A 25,389-nucleotide genomic window follows, 5' to 3' on the forward strand; every position below is an offset into this window, starting at 1 on the left:
TAAAGAGGCAAAAGCTCGATCCCTTCTAGCCATGACCGGGCTTCTGCGTTTGGATACGCTTTCTCTCCGTTGGGACTGACGGGAACTAGCTAAATTGATTTAGTACTAGCTTTAAACTTAATTAGCTGACATTAGCTACTAATGGTAAGTTTATACGCTATTGTTTTACATATTGGTAACCAGAGTCGTTTTAAAGGGAATTCAAGACATGGGTGACTAGTTAACGTTAGCTTGGTTTACTCTCTGTGTTTCATACGGTGGGAGGAGGGGTTGGTTCGTTGACAGAGAGCGATGGCTAGCTAATATGCTATTAGTTGGCTAACTATTCTAGCTAACTGTCTGAATAAGTTGACGACGTACTCACTCAAACTATCAAAACTAACCCCAAAACTTTACACAACGTTAGACACGGCCACGAATGATCTGTGTAGTGTGTTACTACTGGTAGTTTGTTGTAACCGAGTATCGGTGCTAAACCGTGTGTTATTGTAAGTTAGCATGCTAGTTAGCCATGGCGTTATAGGATACGGTGCCCTGGGCGGTTTTCACGGAAGTATACTGTACCCAGTTAGCTAGCTGAATAAACTAAGTTAGAGTCTATTCCTAGAAAACATTGAACCGCTGTAGTTTACAAAAATATATATTATTTATAAAGTGAGAGTTGGATAAATGTTTGTGTTTGTGTGAAAAGGGACGAGCTCAGTTTTGTCCTGTGTGATCCATGAGTTCTGGGAATGGAGACAGGGTTGGAGTTTCCTGAAAGCGTAAACAAAGCTATGTCACAAAATAGTTTGACATTTGAAAGCTACGTAGTTATAAACAACAGCGTTCTATGAGAAGCCTTTTAAAACCGGTTGTTGTTTAGGCTGGTCAGTTAGCTAACGTTACTTTTTCCAACCAGTCATCAGCTGTATGTTCCGAAGTTGTATTTTATATTTTTTTTTTATATTTTTTTTTTTAGAAAGAAAGATATTTTCTGGTGAGGAAACGGGGGAATACAGAGAACGACAGAAAAGAAAACGAGGAAACCACCAAAAGGAAATGCCAATCGCAGCCACGGGTCAACTGACGACTCAGGAACCCCGTATTTTCTCCCGACTGCCCTCCACCCCGGAGCCTGTACCAAAAGGGGGTAATTTGTGTGACGTTGCGGGGGCAGTAGCCGAGTCGCAGGAGCGAACAGAATACGGGGGCGCCGAGGGGGGCAGGGGAGGACTAGTAGCCAGCTACAGTCAGACCAGCGGCGCTAGGGGATTTCTGCCGCTTCGTTCTTCCAACTCCAACGGTTCTCCTCCGCAATCCCCTCCGACGTCATCCCCCCTCGCCTCATCTTTCTTCCATCACCACCCCTATCAAATGGCCATGGAGCCGCCCAGGACTCGATCGCGTTCTCGGTCTGGATTCTACCAGCAGTATGGTTTGACCGGCCCCGGGATTAATGCCAACGGGGGAACCGGACCTAACCACCATCACCACCACAGCCAGCAGCAACATCATCAACAGCAGCACAACTCGGGTTGCCTTGGAGCTCACAGCCACCACACGGAGCAGCACAGCATACGAGCCCCGGGATCTAACGTCTCCCCCGGCGCTCAGAGGCAGTCGGGACCGCTTGGAGCACATCGCATCTCACCCGCAGGTAAGCTTTCTCTCCCTTCCTTCCTTCCTCAGAAGTGCTCTCATTTCTGGGTCTGTGTGTTGGCTATCCTTGACCCGACCAGCTAGAGAATCTGCTCTAGGGTCTCTTGTTGTACCATCTGCTCTAGTGTCAGGAGACAGAGGACATGTGTGTGTTTCTGTGACGACACACAACAGTGTGTGTCTGCTCTGGTGTGTGTCAGAGAATACCCAGGCAGAGAAAGAGAGGGGCAGTGAGGAGAGACAGAGAACTCAATCTGGTTTAATGCACTAAGGATGGGCTTCTGAAAGGGAGAGCAGAGGGGGTGGGGCTAGGCAGGCAGCTATATCGTGTTGGCATGGTAATGTGTGTGTGACTGCACATTAGCTCTATTCTAATTAAGTAGACGCTGTTATGTGCTGCCACAGAGCTGCAGCTACATGGTTATTACATAGTAGTTACATGGAACAAGCTCTCTAACACACACACTCCATTTAGCTTTGTGCATGATGCTGCCAAGATGCACTGAGATGAACTCTAGTCTGTCTGTCTTTTTCTCTCTCTCTCTGCCTGTTCCTCTCTCTAGCTCTGTGTCTGTCTGTCTGTTCCTCTCTCTAGCTCTGTGTCTGTCTGTTTCTCTCTCTCTCTCTCTGCCTGTTCCTCTCTCTAGCTCTGTGTCTGTTTCTCTCTCTCTCTCTGCCTGTTCCTCTCTCTAGCTCTGTGTCTGTTTCTCTCTCTCTCTCTCTGCCTGTTCCTCTCTCTAGCTCTGTGTCTGTCTGTTTCTCTCTAGCTCTGTGTCTGTCTGTTTCTCTCTCTCTCTCCACCTGTTTCTCTCTCTCTCTGCCTGTTCCTCTCTCTAGCTCTGTGCCTGTTTCTCTCTCTCTCCGCCTGTTCCTCTCTAGCTCTGTCTGTCTATCCGTCTGCCTGTCTGTCTCTGTCTGGCTGTGGGTTAAACAGGTCAGAAGAGTCATTCCCTTTCTGTAGTAGCTATTACAGATTTTTTATTTTATTTATTTAACCTTTATTTAACCAGGAAGGGCTCATTGAGATTTAAAATCTATTTTTCAAGAGCGTCCTGGCCAAGATAGGCAGCACCAAGTCATTACAAAAAATTACAGACAGACAACATGAAAAACTACAAGTAATCTAGTAAAAACCATTCATGAATTCACAAGAGTATAACAATATCAAAAACAGCAAATTAAAAACATTGACAGGTCAGGGAATCAGCCTCAAAATCCTTCATCAGTGATTTAAAAACACCAATCGGGACAAGTTCTTCCAGTTTAAAATTATTTTGTAAGGTGTTCCAAGACGATGGCGCAGAGTACATAAAAGACCTTTTACCAAATTCAGTTCGGACATTTGGAACAGTTAGCAGGATAAAGTCCAGTGAACGAAGAGAGTACCCACCACATTTCTGAACAATAAAAATGCCCAAATAAAAAGGTAGTAAACCCAAAATGGCTTTGTAAATAAAAGTATACCAGTGACTGAGCCTACGAGTGACTAGAGAAGGCCAGCCAACCCTGGTATACAAAGTGCAGTGGTGCGTAAGGGTTTTGCAGTTTAAAATAAATCTCAAAGTGCCATGGTAAAGAGTGTCAATTGATCTCAAACACTGAGCGGAAGCATTCATATATAAAATATCCCCATAGTCTAGTAAAGGCATAAATGTAGCTGATACTAGCCTCCTTCTGGCTTCAAAAGAAAAACAGGCCTTATTCCTAAAATAAAATCCCAATTTCAGCTTCAATTTTTTTGTAAGTTGTTGAATATGCAATTTAAAAGAGAGGCCGTCATCAATTAGAATTCCAAGATATTTGTATGAGGTTACAACCTCAATCTCCTTGCCCTGACAGGTAGTAACAGGTGAAAGGTTCAGAGGTCTATTTCTTGCATTAGAAAACACCATTAGTTTAGTTTTGTCAGTATTGAGGATAAGCTTCAATTGACACAAGGTATGTTGAACAGTATAAAAAGCAGTTTGCAAGTTCTGGAAAGCTTTTGTAAGAGATGAGGCACAACAGTAAATAACAGTATCATCAGCATAAAAATGAAGTTGTGCATTTTGGACATTTCTGTCTAAATCATTTATATAAATAGTGAATAAGAGAGGACCAAGTACAGAGCCCTGGGGCACACCATTCAGGACAGACAATTTAACAGACATAAGCCCATCAAATTGAGTGCACTGAGTTCTATCAGACAGATAGTTAGCAAACCATGCAACTGCATGCTCCGAAAGACCTACACTCAACAATCTCTGCCTCAGTATAGCATGATCAACTGTATCAAAAGCCTTAGAGAGATCAATAAAAAGTGAGACACAGTGCTGTTTTTTGTCAAGGGCTTCAGTGATATCATTTAAAACCTTCATGGCTGCTGTAATTGTGCTATGCTTCTTCCTGAAGCCCGATTGGTACATTGATAAAATAGAGTTAGTAAATAAAAACTCTTTTAGCTGTTCACTTACAAGGGTTTCAAGTATTTTCACCAGGGGTGACAGCTTTGAGATTGGCCTATAATTATTTAAAAGAGTTGGATCTCCCCCTTTTAAAAGTGGTAGGACAAATGCTGATTTCCAGATCTTTGGAATTTCATTACATTCCAGGGTTAGATTGAACAGATATGTAAGTGGTTCAGCTATGAAATCAGCTGCCAGATTTAAAAAGCAGGGATCCAAAACATCAGGACCTGCAGGCTTTCTTTGATCTAAGGATTTCAGGGCTTTATGTACCACCTGCACTGAGAATGGCAGAAAGCTAAAAGTTTGACCAGCTCTCACTGGTTCATCCACACAGGGTTGTACAGAGACAGAGGACACTGGTTCATCCACACAGGGCTGTACAGAGACAGAGGGCACTGAATCAAACAGCCTACCAGATGATACAAAGTGCTCATTGAAACAATTCAGCATTTCAGTTTTGTCATATATAGCAACAGAGTCCTTCAAAACACATGACGGTAATTCATTAACATTACTGTTACCAGACATAGACTTAATAGCATTCCAAAACTTTCTAGGGTCATTCAGGTTATCAGTGGTAACAGACATAAAATATTCAGACTTGGCCTTCCTGAGAAGAAAAGAACACTTGTTTCTTAACTGCCTAAAAATAAGCCAATCAGCATCAGAACAAGATTTCCTTGCTTTAGCCCAGGCTAGATTACGGTCGTGAATAATACAAGACAGCTCAGAAGAAAACCATGGATTATCCCGCCCTTTAACCCTGAACCTGCGGAATGGTGCATGTTTGTTTACTATTTGGAAAAACCCATCATGAAAGAATTTCCAGGCAGTTTCCACATCAGGGATAATCTCAATCTTGCTCCAGTCAAAATAAAACAAATCATGAAAGAAAGCCTGCTCATTAAAACACTTCAAATTTCTCTTACGAATAAAACGTGGATTTGTCTTTGGAACCTTAGTATTTCTAACAGCAACAACAGCACAATGGTCACTTAAATCATTACAAAAAACACCAACCGCAGAATATTTATGTGGAACATTTGTCAATATCAAATCAATCAGGGTAGATTTATCTGGGCATTTAAGATTTGGGCGAGTGGGTGAATTAATCAACTGGGTAAGATTCATAGAATTACAAAACATTTTTAAATCATCAGACACCGGCTTTAACCAACACCAGTTGAGATCACCAATCAAGATCATTTCACTGTAAAGAAGTTTAGACATAAGGTGCGTCAAAGAAGAAAATGCATCACCAAGAGCAGAGGGGGGTCTATAACAGCCAATCACAGTTATAGAGAGGCCCTTTGAAACCTCAATATTTAAAGCAAGAAATTCCAACTGTTTACAAATAGTTTCAGACTTTGCCACACTTACATGGAATTTAGATTTTACATATATAGCCACACCCCCACCTTTCTTAACCCGATCTGTGCGATAAACATTGTAACCACTTATACAAATATCCTTATCAAAAATAGACTTGCTGAGCCAGGTTTCAGAAAACACAATTACATCAGCATCAGTTGATTTAGCCCAAATCCTAACCCCATCAATTTTTGACAACAGGCTGCGTACATTTAAATGAAAAATACCAAAACCAGATCTTGATTTAAAATCAGAGGGGGTTTGGAGACATTGCATATCAGGGCCAGGGTTAGGTTGCACGTTACCTGATATCAACAACAGAAGAATAACTAAGCACCTCTGTTTAATAACCTTGCACGGCTTCTCTTTTTTAAGAGACCTACTGCAAGCGAATTCTACAAGTGAGTTTCCAGACAATACAAAACAGTCATTTAAAACCATTAGACTTTGGTAGTGACACAAATTCGTACTGTTCACATCATGCCACAAATGCATCGGCACTTGGACGAGTGGACCGAGTGAAAAAGAGCGAGTTCCTGCAGACAAAATGTCTAATGGACGCGAGAGTACATTGTCAGATGTACTCACCCTGCGACAATGTTCGTTTTCTCCAGAGTTCAGTAAAGTCAGTGCGCAAAGCAATACCACGTAAATTGTCATTTTCTCTGACCAAAAAACAAGAGGCCAACGAAGGTAAGTGGAGAGAGGGACAGCGTGTATGTGAGTCAATGTGAGTGTTTGCGCGTGTGAGTAGATTGGGTGTTGAGGGCGATAGAGAGAACGGGTTGAGCTGCCACTGACAGCCAGGCGAAGAGCAAAAAGGAGCAGCTTGGACAAGACACTCCGCGGACGAAGGAGAAACTCAGGCCAGCCAGAGATAGGGTTACTTTGGTAAACTTCAAGTAATGAAGTTCCGAGTTGAGGAGGACCCGTGATCTTTACACCAGCAAAAATAAAATAGTTTGCACTACGCAACAACGAAGTTACGCAACCATAAATAAATAGATTATTAGTAGGTTAAAATGTACTAGTCACAAACAAACGACTTGACATGCTGCCATCTTGGATTTTGTTAAAGATGGACAAGATGATACAAGGCTACAATACTGGACACAAGTAATGGCAGAATACAGTGATGTCATGGATGTAGTCTTTCTTCTAGTAAATAATCACATTTGTCTGACTGTGTGTAGGCTGTTACATGACTGTGGTCCAGTATGGCTCAGTTGGTAGAGCGTAGAGCTGGCAATGCCAGGGTTGTGGGTTCCATTCCCCGCTCCACCCATACGTAAAATGTTCTTTATTTTTAACCTTTTATTTAACTAGGCAAGTCAATTAACAACAAATTCTTATTTACAATGATGGCCTAACCTGGACGATCCTGGGCCAATTGTGGGCAGCACTATGGGACTCACAATCATGGCCGGTTGTGATACAGCCTAGAATCGAACCAGGGTGTCTGTAGTGACACCTCTAGCACTGAGATGCAGTGCCTTAGACCGCTGCGCTACCAGAGTTAAAAACAGTGAGATCCTGCTACAATAACAAATACAGCATTCCGACATGGGTCATGTTCATTAGGCACCCAACGGAAGAGAACGGACTTGAACGGACGGAGTAACCTGAACTTGTCCAATAAGAATAGCTTGTTTCCGTTTGCAAAATGTTTTTTGTTGTTGTGCAGAATGCATTAATAAATGCAACCCTAGTAAAAATACAGAATTCAACGTTGTGTTCAGTTCCAAACCGAGCTCAGCTGAAACGTAGTTCAACAGAATGCAACGTCGTGTTCAGTTCCAAACCGAGCTCAACTGAAACGTAGTTCACCAGAATGCAACGTCGTGTTCAGTTCCAAACCGAGCTCAACTGAAACGTAGTTCACCAGAATGCAACGTCGTGTTCAGTTCCAAACCGAGCTCAACTGAAACCTAGTTCAACAACCACAGTCAGTTATTAAGTCTGGAGAAGATGACAGCTATAGATCAATGGGGGGGGAAAAAACGACAAATGAATCTCCCTTTGTTTTCTCTCATCTAAATATAGGTCAATATCCAGACAAGTTGTGTGTTCCATTCCGGTTGATCAGGTGACAGAATCTACACGTCATTAAATTACATCCACTCTAGCACTAACACCACACAGTACCATTGTGTTCTTCCTGGTAGTTACAGGCCTACTACTCAGTGAAGTCTAGTTGGTTTCTGTCACAATATAGAATTATATTTAGTATCCAGAGCTACTTAGCCATCTGTACATATTAAGGGTTTTCGGGTGGCGCAGCGGTCTAAGGCACTGCATCTCCCTGCTAGAGGTGTCACTACAGACCCCGGTTCGGTTTTCTAGGCTGTATCACAACCGCCGTGATTGGGAGTCCCATAGGGCGGCATACAATTGGCCCCCAACGTCTGCCGGTGTAGGCCGTCATTATGAAGAAGATGTTGTTCTTAACTGACTTGCCTAGTTAAATAAAAGGCAAAATATTTTTTGTTTTAAATGAATTCTAGCCGGATTGGTAGGGGGAGCATTGTTTGACAGTTGTTGTTGTTATAGTAACTAGGCTATATGGAAGGGTGTATGTAAAATATAAGTACCGTTCACACAATGGCCCGTGTACTGAACCAGAAAACACTGTATAGGCTTTCTGCTCTATAGTGAACAGGACCTGTGGAGAGTCTCTCCCTCTAGACTGTACAGCTAACTCCCCAACACACACACACACACACACACACACACACACACACACACACACACACACACACACACACTACCTCATTCTGCTCTATAGTGAACAGGACCTGTGGAGAGTCTCTCCCTCTAGACTGTACAGCTAACTCCCCAACACACACACACACACACTACCTCATTCTGCTCATATTAAGTGATGAAATGATGCTGAGTGTGTTTGGGCATTTTACGTTTCAGGTGTGTGTGTGTGTCTGCTGAGCAACAGTGAATGGTACGCTGGGACTGGAAATACCTGTCTGGGAGAGTGGATGTCAGAGAGCTGCTCTGAGTTTAACACACACACACACACACACACACAGTGTAGCGCTACCAGGGATTCACGATTAGCTTTGTGTGTGAAGTGGGGAGGACAACACACACAGACAGGCCTAGAGAGAGAGAGAGAACTCTGGACAAGAGGAGAAAGAACATGGGGGTGGAGGAAAGGTAGAGGAGAGAGGAAATCAAATCACATTTTATTTGTCACATACACATGGTTAGCAGATGTTAATGCGAGTGTAGCGAAATGCTTGTGCTTCTAGTTCTGACAATGCAGTAATAACCAACAAGTAATCTAACCTAACAATTCCACAACTACTACCTTATACACACAAGTGTAAAGGGATAAAGAATATGTACATAAAGATATATGAATGAGTGATGGTGCAAGATGCAGTAGATGGTATCGAGTACAGTATATACATATGAGATGAGTAATGTAGGGTATGTAAACATAAAAGTGGCATAGTTTAAAGTGGCTAGTGATACATGTATTACATAAAGATGGCAAGATGCAGTAGATGATAGAGTACAGTATATACATATACATTATATTAAGTGGCATTGTTTAAAGTGGCTAGTGATACATTTTTGATCAATTCCCATCAATTTCCATTATTAAAGTGAGCTGGAGTTGAGTCAGTATGTTGGCAGCAGCCACTCAATGTTAGTGTTAAATTAGTATCTAATGGTTAAAGTAACGGTTGGGGGAGAGAAGCTGATCCTAGGTCTGTGGTTAAGTTAGTATATAATGGTTAAAGTATATAATGGTTAAAGTAACGGTTGGGGGAGAGAAGCTGATCCTAGGTCTGTGGTTAAGTTAGTATATAATGGTTAAAGTATCTAATGGTTAAAGTAACGGTTGGGGGAGAGAAGCTGATCCTAGGTCTGTGGTTAAGTTAGTATATAATGGTTAAAGTAACGGTTGGGGGAGAGAAGCTGATCCTAGGTCTGTGGTTAAGTTAGTATATAATGGTTAAAGTAATGGTTGGGGGAGAGAAGCTGATCCTAGGTCTGTGGTTAAGTTAGTATATGTAGCTACACTTCCTGATGTGTTGCTTAAAGTTCATCTAGCGTTGTAACTTGCTACACCGGAGGGAGGGACACATCAGTCGGAGCGCTGTCTGCTGATAGGATGCCCCTTCCTGAATGCGGGAATTTGATTGGTCTGACGACGAGAGCAAAGATTTTTCCTCTGAGTGGAGAACTTCAACTGAAGCCGAACAGAAATTTTGATAAGAAGCATTTTGGATCTTTGTTTACAAAACGCAGCGAGTCTTTTCTGCGTGGGGTTGGGGGGGTGCGAGCTGATTCTAGATCTGTGGTTAAATTAGTATATAATGGTTAAAGTAATGGTTGGGGGAGAGAAGCTGATCCTAGGTCTGTGGTTAAATTAGTATATAATGGTTAAAGTAATGGTTGGGGGAGAGAAGCTGATCCTAGATTGGTTAAACAGTAGCTCATTATCTGTGCCATGCAGAATTGCGTAAATTGATTTTTTTGAATGGCCATTTCTGTCCAAACGGATTTCGATCTGGAGAGGTGAATGACTGACTGAAAAATATACACACACAATGCCAAGTCACAAGTTCCTATGTCTGTAGCGTGTGTGTTTTGTCATTGGAGGGCCTGTTTCCTCATATCCCCATATCCTCTACACACACACACATATATATATATACACACACACACACACACCCACCCCCCCTTGTAACCATGTAAGAGAATACCTCATATCCCCATATCCTCTATACACACACACACAACACACACACACACACACACATTAATATATATACACCCCCCCCCCCCCCCCCTTGTAACCATGTAAGAGAATACCTCATATCCCCATATCCTCTACACACACATATATATATACACCCCCCCCCCCCCCCCCCCCCCCCCCCTTGTAACCATGTAAGAGAATACCTCATATCCCCATATCCTCTACACACACATATATATATATATATATATATACACACACCACCCCCCCCCTGTAACCATGTAAGAGAATACCTCATATCCCCATATCCTCTACACACACATATATATACACCCCCCCCCCCCCCTTGTAACCATGTAAGAGAATACCTCATATCCCCATATCCTCTACACACACACACATGTATATATACCCCCCCCCCCCCCCCCTGTAACCATGTAAGAGAATACCTCATATGGGGGGATAGACAGTGGTGGATGGATTAGAGTGGGATTTTATAGAGTGGGGGATAGAGGGGAAGCAGATAGTAGGTGGAAGTGGTTGATATAGAAGTTCGATGGTCGGATGGGATTTTAGAGAGATTTTGATAGACATAGGGGGGGGGGGGGGATTTGGGGGGGAGATAGATAAGTGGATCCGTTTTGTTGGTTTTTATGGATTTGATTAGAGTTTGGATGTTTTCAGGGTTTTTTGCCATGGGGGAATGTGGAGGGAAAAATAAATAAGGAGGAGGAGGAGAGGAGGAGTACTGGAGGAGAGGAAGAGACTCTGGAGAGACTGGAAGGAGGGGGGGGAAGAGGGAGAGAGATGGAGAGGACGGAGACGGGAGAGAGAGGAAGGGGGGGGAAGAGGAGACAGAGGTGAAGACGGGTGAGAGAGAGACGAGAGGAGAGAAGGGGGAGAAGGGAGATGAGAGAGAGAGGGGATGGGGAGAGAGAGAGAGGGAGAGAGAGGGGAGACAGAGGGGAGGAGGGGGAGAGAGAGGAAGGAGAAAGAGAGGGAGATGAGAAGAGAGAGGAGGGAGACGAGGAGGAGACAGAAAGGCTAATGGGTAGATATATGGAGAGGAGGACTGACCTGGTGGGGATGGTGGGGGGGAGGATGGTGGGGGACAGAGGGAGGTAGGGGGAGGAGAGAGGAGACAGAGGCATGGGTAAGAATATATGGAGGGAGGAGAGGAGGAGGAGGGGAGGAGAGGGGGAGGAGGAGACCTGCTGGGGGATGGTGGTTGGGACAGAGAGGAGACCGAGTAGTATGGAGAGAGATAGATTGTGGCTTCTCTTGACTCTATGATTTTTGTTTAAGTTCAGAGTGCATCAGCTAGTAAGGGGGAAGATGGTGGGAGAGAGAGAGAGGAGAGGGAGAGATGAGGAAGGAAGAGAGAGAGAGAGAGAGGAGAGTGGAGAGGAGAGGAGAAGTAGAGAAGGAGAGGAGAGAGAGAGGAGAGAGAGACGAGAGAGGAGAGACACGAGGGGGAGAGGGAGGAGAGAGAGAGACACCCAGGGGATGTTGGGCAGGGGGATAGGGGGGAGAGAGACACAGAGGAGACACGGAGGGAGGAAGAGAGACACAGGGGGATTTTTAGGAGGAGAGAGAGGAGAGAGAGGGAGAGAGAGGAGGAGAGGAGACGAGTAGGAAGACGAGAGAAGGAGGGAGACGAGATGGGACGACACGAGACACAGGGGAGGAGAGGGAAGGAGGAGACACAGGGGGAGAGAGAGGAGAGAGAGAGAGGAGAGGAGAGGAAGAGGAGAGGAGGAGAGGAGAGAAGAGGGAGGAGGGAGGGAGGAGGGAGAGAGGGGGGAGAGAGAGGCGAGAGGGAGAGAGAGAGAGACAGAGAGGAGAGGAGAGAGAGAGACAAGAGGGAGAGAAGAGAGGAGAGAGACCACCAGGGGGATGTGAGAGAGGAGGTGAGAGATGAGAGTTGGGAGGGAGAGAGATGGACAGAGGACACAGGGGCAGGGGAAGAGACAGAGAGAGACACGGGAAGAGAGAGGAGAAGACGAGGAGAGACACAGGGGGGGGGAGAGAGGACACCAGGGGGAGTAGAGAGAGAGGGGTGAGGAGATGAGAGGAGGGACGAGAGAGAGAGGAGAGAGAGGACACAGACAAGGGAGAGAGAAGAGATGGAGGAGAGGACCGAGAAGGCTTGGAGACGAGGAGAGACACAGAGAAGAGACACAGAGACGAAGAGAAGAGGCGAGAGAGACACAAGGGGATGAGAGATGGGAGAGATGGGTTTGTTAGGGGACACAGGGGGATGTGAGAGAGAGACGAAGAGAGGAGAGAGAGGGAGAGAGACACCAGGGGATGTGATGAGAGAGAGAGAGAGACAGGAGAGAGAGAGGAGAGAGAGAGGAGAAGGAGACGAGGGAGAGAGAGAGAGAGGAGTTGTGAGAGAGACCCAGGGGGAAGGGCAGAGAGACACAGGGATGTGAGAGAGACGAGAGGGAGGAGAGAGGAGAGAGACGAGGAGAGAGGAGAGAGAGAGAGAGAGAGAGAGAGAGAGACCACAGGGGATTTGTGAGGGAGAGAGAGAAGAGAGAGAGAGAGACACAGGGGATGTTGAGAGGACGAGAGAGAGAGACCACAGGGAGTTGTTGAGGGAGAGAGGGAGAGAGAGAGAGAGGAGAGAGACACAGGGGATGTGAGAGAGGGGAGAGGAGAGAGAGGGGGAGAGGAGGAGGAGCGAGAGAGAGAGAGAGAGAGAGAGAGAGAGAGAGAGACACAGGGGATGTGAGAGAGAGAGACACAGGGGATGTGAGAGAGAGAGACACAGGGGATGTGAGAGAGAGAGAGAGAGAGTGGAGATGAGAGATGAGGAGGAGATGAGAGAGAGAGAGAGAGAGAATGAGGAGAGCGAGAGAGAGATGAGAGAGAGAGAGATGAGAGTGGGATGTTGTGCAGGGGATGCCATGGGTGAGAGTGAGTGGGGGATAAGTGGATGTGTCAGGGATGCCATGGGTGAGATGGGGGATATAGTGGACTTGGTCAGGGATGGCCATGGGGTTCTGAGAGGGGGGCTAGAGTGGATGTGTCAGGGTTGCCATGGGTGTGAGGGGGGGTAGGGTTAGAGTGATGGTCAGGGCGAGGCCAATGGGTGAGGGGGGGATAGAGTGGTGTGTCAGGGATGCCATCGGGTTGAGATGACGAGTTGGGGGGGATATAGTGGATGTATCAGGGGATGCCAATCGGTGAGGGGGGATAGAGTGGATGTGTCAGGTTGCCATGGGGATGTGGAAAATAAATAAGAGGAGGAGAGACTGAGGAGACGACTGGAGGAGGGGGAGGAGAGAGAGGCGACAGAGGCATGGTAAGTAAGACTATATGGAGAGGAGGACTGGGGGAGGTGGGACAGAGAGGGAGGGGAGAGAGAGGAGACAGAGGCAGGGTAAGAGATATGGAGGGGAGGAGAGGAGACTGGGGGATGGTGGGACAGAGAGGAGACCGCGATGGAGAGAATAGATTGTGGTTCTCTGACTGCTATTGATTTCTGTATGTAAAGCTTCAGAGTGCATCAGCTGTAAGGGGGATGATGGTGGTGAGGCGGGATGAGAGAGAGACACAGGGGATGTGAGAGAGAGAGAGAGAGAGAGAGAGAGAGACACAGGGGATGTGAGAGGAGAGAGGAGAGAGAGAGAGAGAGGACACAGGGGATGTGGAGAGAGAGAGAGGAAGGAGGAGGAGAGAGGAACAGGGGAGAGAGAGAGAGAGAGAGAGAGACACAGGGGATGTGAGAGAGAGAGAGAGAGAGAGAGACACAGGGGATGTGAGAGAGAGAGAGAGAGAGAGAGAGAGACACAGGGGATGTGAGAGAGAGAGAGAGAGAGAGAGAGAGAGACACAGGGGATGTGAGAGAGAGAGAGAGAGAGAGAGAGAGAGACACAGGGGATGTGAGAGAGAGAGAGAGGAGGAGAGAGAGAAGAGAGACACCAGGGGATTGTGTGAGAGAGAGAGAGAGAGAGAGAGAGACACAGGGGATGTGAGAGAGAGCGAGAGAGAGAGAGAGACACAGGGGATGTGAGAGAGAGCGAGAGAGAGAGAGAGACACAGGGGATGTGAGAGAGAGAGAGAGAGAGAGACACAGGGGATGTCGAGAGAGAGAGAGAGAGAGAGACACAGGGGATGTGAGAGGAGAGAAAGAGAGAGACACAGGGGAGGGTTGAGAGAGAGAGGAGAGAGAGAGACCACAGGGATGTCGGGGAGAGAGAGAGAGAGAGAGAGAGACACAGGGGATGTGAGAGAGAGAGAGAGAGAGAGAGAGACACAGGGGATGTGAGAGAGAGAGAGAGAGAGAGAGAGACACAGGGGATGTGAGAGAGAGAGAGAGAGAGAGACACAGGGGATGTGAGAGAGAGAGAGAGAGAGACACAGGGGATGTGAGAGAGAGAGAGAGAGAGACACAGGGGATGTGAGAGAGAGAGAGAGAGAGAGACACAGGGGGTGAGAGAGAGAGACACAGGGGATGTGACCGAGAGAGAGAGAGAGAGAGAGAGACACAGGGGATGTGAGAGAGAGAGAGATGGTGAGGAGACACAAGGGGGATGTTGAGGAGAGAGGAGGAGAGACGAGAGGAGAGACACAGGGGATGTGAGGAGAGAGAGAGAGAAGAGAGGAGAGATGAGAGACACAGGGGATGTGAGGAGGGAGAGAGAGCGAGAGAGAGAGAGAGAGAGAAGAGAAGACGAGAGAGTTAGGAGGGGGGGGAGAGAGAGAGAGAGTAGAGGAGAAAGAGGAGAGACACAGAGAGACAACAGGGGATGGTGAGGAGAGAGGAGAGAAGAGAGTACGAGAAGAGGACCACAGGGGGATGTGATGAGAGGGAGATGAGAGAGAGGAGGAGGAGGGGGAGAGAGGAGGACACAGTGGGATGGTGTGAGAGAGAGAGAGAGAGAGAGAGGAGACGAGAGAATGAGAGAGAGAGAGGACACAGGGGATGTGAGAGAGGAGAGAGAGAGAGAGAGAGACACAGGGGAGTGAGACGAGAGACGAGAGAGCGGAGAGAGCGACACAGGGGATGTTGAGAGAGAGATGATGAGGGAGGAGAGAGGAGATATTTGGAGAGAGGACACAGGGGATGTGAGAGAGAGAAGAAGAGAGAGAGCGAGAGAGAGGAGAGGAGGAGAGAGAGAAGAGAGAGAGAGAGACACATGGGATGTGACGATGAGAGAGAGAGAGAGAGAGTAGGAGAGAGAGAGAGAGAGAGAGAGAGAGAGAGAGAGAGAGAGAGAGAGAGGACACAGGGATGGATGGTGAGAGAGAGAGAGAGGAGAGAGAGAGAGAGAGAGAGAGAGAGAGGAGAGAGAGAGAGGGAGAGAGAGAGACACAGGGGATGTTGAGAGACGAGAGATGAGAGGAGAGAGAGTGGAGAGTGAGAGGGAGAGAGAGACACAGGGGAGGGAGGAGGAGAGAGAGAGAGAGAGAGAGAAGACACAGGGATGTGAGAGAGAGAGCGAGAGAGAGAGAGAGGAGAAGAGAGATGAGAGAGAAGGCCGAGACGAGAGAGAGAGTAGAGAGAGGACCACAGGGGTATGTGAGAGAGACGGAGAGAGAAGAGAGAGAGAGAGAGAGAGAGAGAGAAGAGGAGAGATGAGAGAGAGAGAGGCACAGGGGACTGTGAGAGAGAGAGAGAGAGAGAGAGAGAGAGAGAGAGAGAGAGAGAGAGAGAGAGAGAGAGAGAGACACAGGGGATGTGAGAGAGAGAGAGAGAAGAGAGAGGGATCAGCTTCAGAGTGCATCAGCTATTTCTATCCATTTCCTCTTCTCCTCCTCCCTCCATTATTTTGTCACCATTTCTCCCTCCAACACATTGCACCCTCTCTCTACGCCATCCACCAGCCCCCCTCACGTCTCTTCCTTCATGTTCACCCCCCCCCCTTCATCTCTCCATCCCTCATAACACATCCCTTCTAGCCTCCTCTTTTTCATATCGTTCTCCCTCCCATCTCTCTCATCAGTAGTTGGTGAGATTATTTCTTACTAACTTTTCACATCTAAAAACGAGAGAAATTGAGAGGCGAGAAAGTAAGGAGAGAGAGAGAGAAGCGAGAGAGAGATAAGCGAGAGAAGCGAGAGAGAGAGGAGAGAGAGAAGGCCGATGGGAAGAGAGGGGGGAGAGAGTGTTTAAGCGAGAGCAGGAAGAGAGAGAGAAGAGAGAGGATGGAGAGACGAGAGGATAGAGAGGTGAGAGAGACACACAGGAAGATCTTAGATATCTGAACACAACACCGACTTCAGCACCAGCCTTTTGTTTTAGAATACAATGAGGCTTCGCCACAGACACACTTAAAAACGATTTCGTAAAAACAAAAACAACGAATAAGCAAAGGCACATGTGTGACTGACAGCACAGTGTGTTGTGTGTGTGTGTGTGTGTGTGTGTCGTGTTGTGTTTGTGGTGTGTGTGCTGTGTGTGTGTGTGTGTGTGGTGTCAATAAAGTAGCGCTTCCCATTGTTAGGAACACAGGACTGAAATGACATCCCCCTTTCCCTCTCTCCTAAATTTGACTTTCCCCTTCTGCCCTTCTTGTTTTCATTCTCTGCCCCCCCCCAACTCTGAGTAGTAACAATAGTGATGTAATGATCCTCATGTCTCTCTATGTCCCAAATGGCACCTTATTCCCTTATAGTACACTAGTGTTAACAGGACCCCAACAAAGCTCTGGTACTAGTGTTTTAAACAGAGACCCAATAGACCCTCTGGTTTACTAGTGTTAAACAGGACCCAACAGACCTCTTGGTTTACTAGTGTTTAAACAGACCCAAATAGACCTCCCTTGGTCACTAGTGTTAAACAGGGCCCAATAAAAGATCCTGTCACTAGCGTTAAACAGGACCAAACAGATCTCCTGGTCACTAGTGTTTTGGTTAAAAACAGGGACCCAATATAAAGAATCTGGTCACTAGTGTTTAACAGGACCCAATAAAAGATATGGTTCACTAGTGTTTATGTTAAACAGGACTCAACAGAGCTCTGGTCACTAGTGTAAACAGACGCAATTGAACTCTCTGTCCACGAGTGTTAAACAGGGACCCAACAGACCTCGATTGTCACTAGTGTTAACAGGACACAAATGAGAATAATCCCAATTTACCCAAATACCCAATAGATCTCTCTGTGCACTAGTTAGTGTTAAACAGGAGCCCAATGAGCTCTGGTCAACTAGTGTTTTTTTAAACAGGACCCAATTATAAATAAAGATCTGCTGGGTCACTAGTGTTTAAACAGGACCCAATAGACCTCTCTGGTCACTAGTGTTAAACAGGACCCAATAGAGCTCTGGTCACTAGTGTTAAACAGGACCCAATAGAGCACTCTGGTCACTAGTGGTAAACAGGACCAATAGAGCTCTGGTCACTAGTGTTAAACAGGACTCAACAGAGCTCTGGTCACTAGTGTGACCAGAGCCCAGGCCCAGACCCAGACAAAATAAGTGGGCATGTGTTAAAGCACTGTGCTGAACAACTGGCTGGTGTTTTTACAGACATTTTCCAATCCTCACTCAACCAGCAACAGTTCCAGTATGTGGAAAAAAAATCAATAATTATACCAATTCTAAAAGTATCGATCCCTCTGTGCTGAATGAACTATCGCCCTGTCGCTTTGACATTCCTTAGTTATGAAATGCCTTGAGAGAAAATTGTGAAAGTCATATTCTCAGTGTCACCCAGAAGCTCCTCGACCATTCAGTTTGACTTCAGACCACCAGAGGAGTTGATGATGCCAGTCTACCTCCTTAACATGGTCTATAGACCTCTAGAACGGTGCAAATCAAGTCGGGTCGTTTGTGACTTTTCTTCTGTTCAACACAATCCGCCCTAAACAAAAACAACATTTTTCCTCTCTTTTTTGGGTTTTGTTGTTTTCTGTGGTACCTTTTTTTCTTTTGTATGTTTTTTTTGAATTGTTGGTCTGTTTTTCATCCCCCCTTTGGTAGTGTGTAATCCCTTTGGTCCCCTACCTCTCTGGCCATGTTTTGTTTTTGATCTTTGTTTTTTTGTTTTTGGTTATTGTTTTTTGGTGTGTCGTTTTTTCGTTTTTTATGGCTTCCTTTTGGGTTGTGTTATCTTCTGGCTGTTTGGCCTTGTGTGTGTTTTTGGTTTTTTTTTTCATGGTTTTTCCGTGTGTGTGTTTTGTTTTGTGGGTATTTTTTTTATTTTGTTTCACTCTTAGTGCTCTGTCGTGTGCTTGTTTTGTTTCGGTTTTTTTTTATTGCTTTTTGGCACAGATTTTGGTTTTTTTTTCTTCCCCCCCTTGTTTTTTCATTTTTCGTGTCTTGTTCTTTTCGCTTTGGCACAGAGTCTACCCTTCCTTTCACGTTGGCACAGAAGACTCATTCGGACTTTTCTTAGATGGGGGGGGCTGGTTTTGTGGCTGTTGGACTTCCTGAGCCAACGATCACAGCGAGTCAAAATAGGTCCCCATGTGTCGGATCTACGCAAATACCAACACAGGCTCTCCTCAGGGATGTGTTTTGTCCCCACTTCTGTACATCTGTTACACTAATAGTTGTACTAGTCCATACTGACAGTTGACACTCGTTTTAAGTTCGCTGATTTGACACTGCCTTGATCAGCCTGTTGCATGATGACGTAAGGGAACATCATGGCCCTGGTTCCTAGATGACGTTGTAGAGTTGTTGTGAGGAATCACACTTGGTCCTCAATACTAACAAGACCAAAGAGATGTGCATCGACTTCAGGAAACGCGTACAACACCTACCTCTGCAACATCATATCAGAGGCAGATATAGAAAATGTAGAGGAATATAAATATCTGGGTGTCTTTTTGACAGTTAAAACTTCAGTGAGTAAATGTACAGACCAGATTACAAAAAGAGCCAACAGAGACTGTACTTTCTAAAAATAAGTGGGTCTTTTAATATAGACTGTACTATATTGACGTGTTTTACAAATCCTTTATTGAGAGTATTTTAACTTTGTATTGTTTGTGGTTTGGCAATGCCAATGTCAGTTCAGAGAGAAACATGCTGAGAAGGATTCAATTACCACAGCAAGTAATGGTACTTGGAGTTCAAAACAGACCAGGCCTGATGAGATCTTTAAGGTCAGGGCCATCCGGGGTAAAGGCTCACAAAATCATTAGACCAAGTCACCCACTTGTACCTGGACTTGGAATTACTCCCTCTGGGCGCAGGTATAGGGCACCCCTCAGCAGGAAAAATAGAACGAAGGACAATCATTTGTGCCAGGTGTGATACCCTCTTAAATAGCGGCAAATGTTCCCATTGAACTTAAGGCCAGCAGGCTAGTCTTGTTTTAAAATGTTTTTAAATGTTTTAAATGTGTTTATTTTTTTTAATTTCTATTTCTTACTCTAATTTTGTTGTATTGGTGCGTGAGTTATGAAAGTTGTCTTGTCAATCTTGTTTTGTTATTTACGCCACTGTAAATGTGTACATGACACTGCAACAAAATTTCCCCATGGGGGACAATAAAGTAGTAAGTAAAAAAAAGTAAACAAAAAAGTTTTTCAGTTTTTTTGGGTTAAAAAAACAGGACCCAATAGACCTCTCTGGTCACGGAGTGTTTTAAACAGGACCCAAAGAGCTCTGGTCACTAGGTTAAACAGGACCCAACCAGAGCTCTCTGGTCACTAGTGTAAACAGACCAACAGAAGCTCTGGTCACTAGTGTAAAACAGGACCAACAGACCTCTCTGGTCACTAGTGTTTAAACAGGACCCAACAGACCTCTCTGGTCACTAGGTTAAACAGGGACCCAACAGACCTCTCTGGTCCAATAGTGTTAAAACAGGACCCAACAGAACCCTCTGGTCACTAGTGTTAACAGGACCCAACAGGACCTCTCTGGTCACTAGTGTTAAACGGACCCAACAGACGTCTCTGGTCACTAGTGTTAAACAGGACCAACAGACCTCTCTGGTCACTAGTGTTAAAACAGGACCCAACAGACCTCTTTCTGAGTCACTAGTGTTAAACGGACCCAAACAGACCTCTTCTGGTCAATAGTGGTAAACAGGACCCCAACGAGCTCTGGTCACAAGTGTTAACAGGACCCAATAGAGTCTGGTCACTAGTGTTAAACAGGACCAATAGACCTCTCTGGTCACTAGCTGTTAAACAGGACCCAATAGACCTCTCGGTCACTAGGTTAAACAGGACCCAATAGACCTCCTGAGTCACTAGTGTTAAACAGGACCCAATAGATCTCTCTGGTCACTTAGTGTTAAACAGACCCATAGATCTCTCTGGTCACTAGTGTTAAACAGGGACCCCAATAGCGCTTCTGGTCACTAGTGTTAAACAGGACCCAATAGACCTCTTGGTCACTAGTGTTAAACAGGACCCAAAGACCTCTTCTGTTCACTAGTGTAACCAGACCCAATAGACCTCTCTGGTCAAGTGTTAAACAGGACCCAAGAGACCTCTCTGGTCCCTAGGTTTAAAACATGACCCAATAGGACCTCTCCTGGTCACTAGTGTTTAAAACAGGACCCAATAGAGCTCTGGTCACTAGTGTTAAACAGGACCCAACAGAGCTACTGAGTCACTAGTGGAAACAGGTACCAATAGAGCTCTGGTCACTAGTGTTAAACAGGACCAACAGAGCTCTGGTCACTAGTGTTAAACAGGAACCAATAGACCCTTCTTTTTTTCTGGTCAATCGGGTTAAAACAGGACCCAATAGATCTCTCTGGTCACTAGTGTTAACAGGACCCAACAGCATTTCTCTGGTCACTGGTGGTAACAGGACCCAATTAGAGCTCTTGTCACTAGTGTTAAAAGACCACAATAGAGCTCTGGTCATAGTGGTAAACAGGACCCAACAGAGCTCGGTCCTTAGTGTTAACAGGACCCAATAGTCTCTCTTGTCACTAGTTGTTAAACAGGACCCAATAGATCTCTCTGGTCACTAGTGTTAAACAGGACCCAATGACTCTCTGGTCACTAGTTTAGTGTTAAACAGACCCATAGATCTCTCTGCGTCACTAGTTTTAAAACAGGACCCAAAAGACTCTCTGGTCATAGAATGTTAAACAGGACCCAAACAGATTTCTTGGTCACTAGTATTTAAACAGGACCCAATAGAGCTCTGTCACTAGGTGTTTAAACAGGACCCAATAGAGCTCTGGTCACTAGTGTTAAACAGGGACCACAATAGAGCTCTGGTCACTAGTGTTAACCAGGACCCAAGAAGAGCTCTGGTCACAGTGGTAAACAGGACCAATAGATCTCTTGGTCATAGTGTTAAAACAGGGGACCCAATAGACCTCTCTGGGCACTAGTGTTAAACAGGACCCAATAGATCTCCTGGTCATAGTGTTAAAACAGGACCCAACAGACTCTCTGGTCAATAGATTTAAACAGGACCAACAGATTTCTCTGCGTTCACTAGTGTTAACAGGGACCCAATAGAGCTTGGTCACTAGTGTAACAGGACCCAATAGAGTCTGGTCACTAGTGTTAGGACAGGGACCCAATAGACCTCTTGGTCACTAGTGTTTTAAACAGGACCAACAGAGCTCTGGTCACTAGTGTTAAACAGGACCTAATAGACCTCTCTGGTCACTAGTGTTTTAAAACAGGACCCAACAGAGCTCTGGTCACTAGTTTTAACAGGACCCAATAGACTAACGTGGTCACTAGTGTTAACCAGTACCCAATAGACCTCTCTGCCGTAACTAGTGTTAACCAGGACCCATAGACCTCTATGGTCACTAGTGGTAAACATGACCCAATAGAGCTCCTTGGTCACTAGTGTTACAACAGGAAAACCCAACAGGACTCTGGTCAAAGTGTTAAACAGGACCCAATAGACCTCTCTGGTCACTAGTGGTTTAACAGACCCAACAGAGCTCTGCACGATCACACTAGTGTTAAACAGGGACCCAACAGAGCTCTGGTCACTAGTGTTAAACAGACCCAACAGAGCTTGTCACTAGTGTTACCATGGACAACAGAGCTTCGGTCACTAGTGTTAAACAGGACCCAATAGACCTACTCTGGTCACTAGTGTTAAAACAGGACCCAACAAGAGCTCTGGTCACTAGTGTTAAACAGGACCCAACCAGAGCTCTGGTCACTAGGGTTAAACAGGACCCAATAGACCTCTCTGGTCACAGTGTTAAACAGGAACCCAATAGATCTCTCTGGTCACTAGTGTTAAACAGGACCCAACAGAGCTCTGGTCACTAGTGTTAAACATGACCCAACAGAGCTTCTGGTTCACTAGGTTAAACAGTACCCAATAGACTCTGGTCACTAGTGTTAAACAGGGACCCAACAGACCTCCTCTGGTTACTGTGGTTAAACAGGACCAACAGACCCTCTGGTCACTAGTGTTAACCAGGACCCAAACAGGACCTTCTCTGGTTACTTAGTGTTAAACAGGAACCCAATAGACCTTGTGGTTACTAGTGTTAACAGGACCCTGGACCCATAGACCTCTAGGTTACTAGTGTTTAAACAGGACCCAACAGAGCTCGGTCACTAGTGTTTAAACAGACCCAACAGACCTCTTGTCACTAGTGTTAAACAGACCCAAAAAGAGCTCCGGTCACTAGGTTAAAACAGGACCCAATAGACCTCTTGGGTCACTAGTGTTAAACATGACCCAATAAGCTCTGGTAATAGTGATTTTTAAACAGGACCCATAGACCTCTCGGTCACTCGTGTTCTGTCTAAACGTATACACTAAACAGGGACTATTGTTGGAAAAACCCTCTGTGTGCTGCTGACACACCCCCCTGTTTGTTCCTCCTGCTCCAAAGCCAGCCCACCCAGACAGCCAGTAAACAAGGCCCACACACACAGGCCACTCCCTAACGCTTACACTCTAAAACCAGACCTCACCAACACTACACATGTAAACCCCACACAGGCCACTTCCTAACACTTACATTCTAAAACCAGACCTCACCAACACTACACATGTAAACCCCACACAGGCCACTCCCTAACGCTTACACTCTAAAACCAGACCTCACCAACACTACACATGTAAACCACACACACACACACACACACGAACCTTCTCTCCTTTACTCTCCACTCGCTCTCTTCACCCCCTCTTCCTGCTTCACTGACAGACAGGGCTCAGCTGAGAGACTCTCCTTCTGTCCTCCTCTCTCTCTCTCTCTTCACCCCCTCTTCCTGCTTCACTGACAGACAGGGCTCAGCTGAGAGACTCTTCTTCTGTCCTCTCTTCCAAAAGCCAAGTGAGGTCTTTCCTCTAGTTCACTATCGTTGTCCTTCAACACTCCACTCATTTATTTCTGTCTCTACAACTTCAGCTAGAATGTGATGAAGCTGCCCCGCTGTACTGTGTTCTGCTGCTGTACATTACTCCACACACACACACACATTGCAAAACTGTTACAACAGAAACTAAACACGAGAGAAGAGAGACAGGCCTAAACAGAGAGAAGAACAGAAGAGACAAGGGAAGAAAGAGGTGAAGGAGAGAGGAAACAGAAACCTAACCGAGAATAGAGAGAGAGAGCGAGAACATGATAGATAGAGTGCAATTTGTATAGGGGTTGCTTTTGTCTATGTGGTGCGAACTCATGAACCATAGAGAAAGGGAGAAAATACAAAAAACAAATGTCAATCCACTCCCCCTCATTCTCTCTTGGCGACACATTTCTCCCTTGTGTAAACTGTTTTTCTCAGCCCTCAGGACAGACTGCGGCGGCGGGCCTCCCCCTTCAGACAGGACCCGCGGCGGCCCTCCCCCCCTCAGGACAGGACCGCGATCAGCCCTAGCCGGCGCGGGCCCTCCCCCCCTCCAGACAGGACTGCATCAGCCCTCGCTGTTCGGGCCCTCCCCCCCCCCCAGACAGACAGCGTTTCTGTTCGTCGGCCCTTCCCCCCAGACAGACCGCGTCTGCCCTCCCCCCACCCCCCCAGACAACAGGGACCCGCGTACGTTCGGCCCCCCCCCCCCCCCCCCCCCCCCCCCCCCCCCCCCCCCCCCCCCAGACAGGGACCGCGTCGGCCCCCCCCCACCCCCCCCCACCCGACAGACCGCGTCGGCCCCCCCCCCCCCCCCCAGACAGGACCGCGTCGGCCCCCCCCCCCCCCCCCCCAGACAGGGGACCGCGTCGGCCGCCCCCCTCACAGACACGCGTCGGCCCCCCCCCTCAGACAGACCGCGTCGGCCCTCCCCCCCCCCAAGACAGACCGCGTCGGACCTCCCCCCCCCCCAGACAGGACCGCGTCGGCCCTCCCCCCCCCCCCAGAAGGACCGCGCGGCCCTCCCCCCCCCAGACGACCGCGTCGGCCCTTACCCCCCCTACGACCGGCGTCGCCCTCCCCCCCCTCAGACAGACCGCGTCGGCCCTCCCCCCTCAGACAGCCCCGCGTCGCCCCCCTTCAAAGACAGACCGCGTCGCCCCCCCCCCCCCACCCCCCCCCCTCAGGACAGAGACACGGCCCTCCCCCCCGACAGACCGCGTCGGCCCTCCCCCGCAGGACAGACCGCGGCGGCCCTCCCCCCCAGACAGACCCGCGTCGGCATCCACCCCCCCCAGACAGACCGCGTGCCTCCCCCCTCAGACAGGGACCGCGTCGCCCCCCCCCCCCCTCAGACAGACCGCGTCGCCCCCCCCCCTCAGCAGGGACCGCGTCGGCCCTCACCACCAGAGACAGGACCGCGTCGGCCCTCCCCCCCCATACAGACGCGTCGGCCTCCCCCCCAGACAGAGCGCGGCCCTCCCCCCCAGACAGACCGCGTCGCGCCCTCCAACTCCCCAGACAGACCGCGTCGGCCCTCCCCCCAGACAGACCGCGTCGGCCCTCCCCCTCAGACAGGGACCGAGTCGGCCCTCCCCCCCCAGACAGACCGCGTCGGCCCTCCCCCCCCAGACAGACCCGCGTCGGCCCTCACCCCTCAGACAGACCGCGTCGGCCCTCCCCCCTTCAGACAGACCGCGTCGGCCCTCCACCCTCAGACAGACCGCGTCGGCCTCCCCCCTCAGACAGACCGCGTCGGCCCTCCCCCCCAGACAGACCGCGTCGGCCCTCCCCCCCAGACAGACGCGTCGGCCCTCCCACCAGACAGACCGCGTCGGCCTTCCCCCCCAGACAGAATTGCGCGGGCCCTTCCCCCCAGACAGGGACCGCGCAGCCTTCCCCCCCAGGGACAGACGCGTCAGCCCTCGCGTTCCCCCCTCCCCCCCCAGACAGGAACAGCTCGGCCCTCCCCCCAGACAGACTAG

General features: G+C 47.6%; 1 protein-coding gene across 1 annotated transcript; it reads left to right on the forward strand.

Moving 5' to 3' along the window:
* On the forward strand, positions 1–25,389 carry LOC120040819 (basic salivary proline-rich protein 1-like). The gene is made up of 4 exons (XM_038985840.1): positions 1–144; positions 962–1,639; positions 23,843–24,094; positions 24,440–25,389. Exons 2-4 carry the CDS (start codon positions 1,042–1,044, stop codon positions 25,387–25,389), a joined length of 1,800 nt encoding a protein of 599 aa, XP_038841768.1. The 5' UTR covers positions 1–144; positions 962–1,041.

The sequence above is a fragment of the Salvelinus namaycush genome, unplaced genomic scaffold (genome assembly GCF_016432855.1).
Source record: "Salvelinus namaycush isolate Seneca unplaced genomic scaffold, SaNama_1.0 Scaffold383, whole genome shotgun sequence".
NCBI classification, from domain to species: Eukaryota; Metazoa; Chordata; class Actinopteri; order Salmoniformes; family Salmonidae; genus Salvelinus; species Salvelinus namaycush.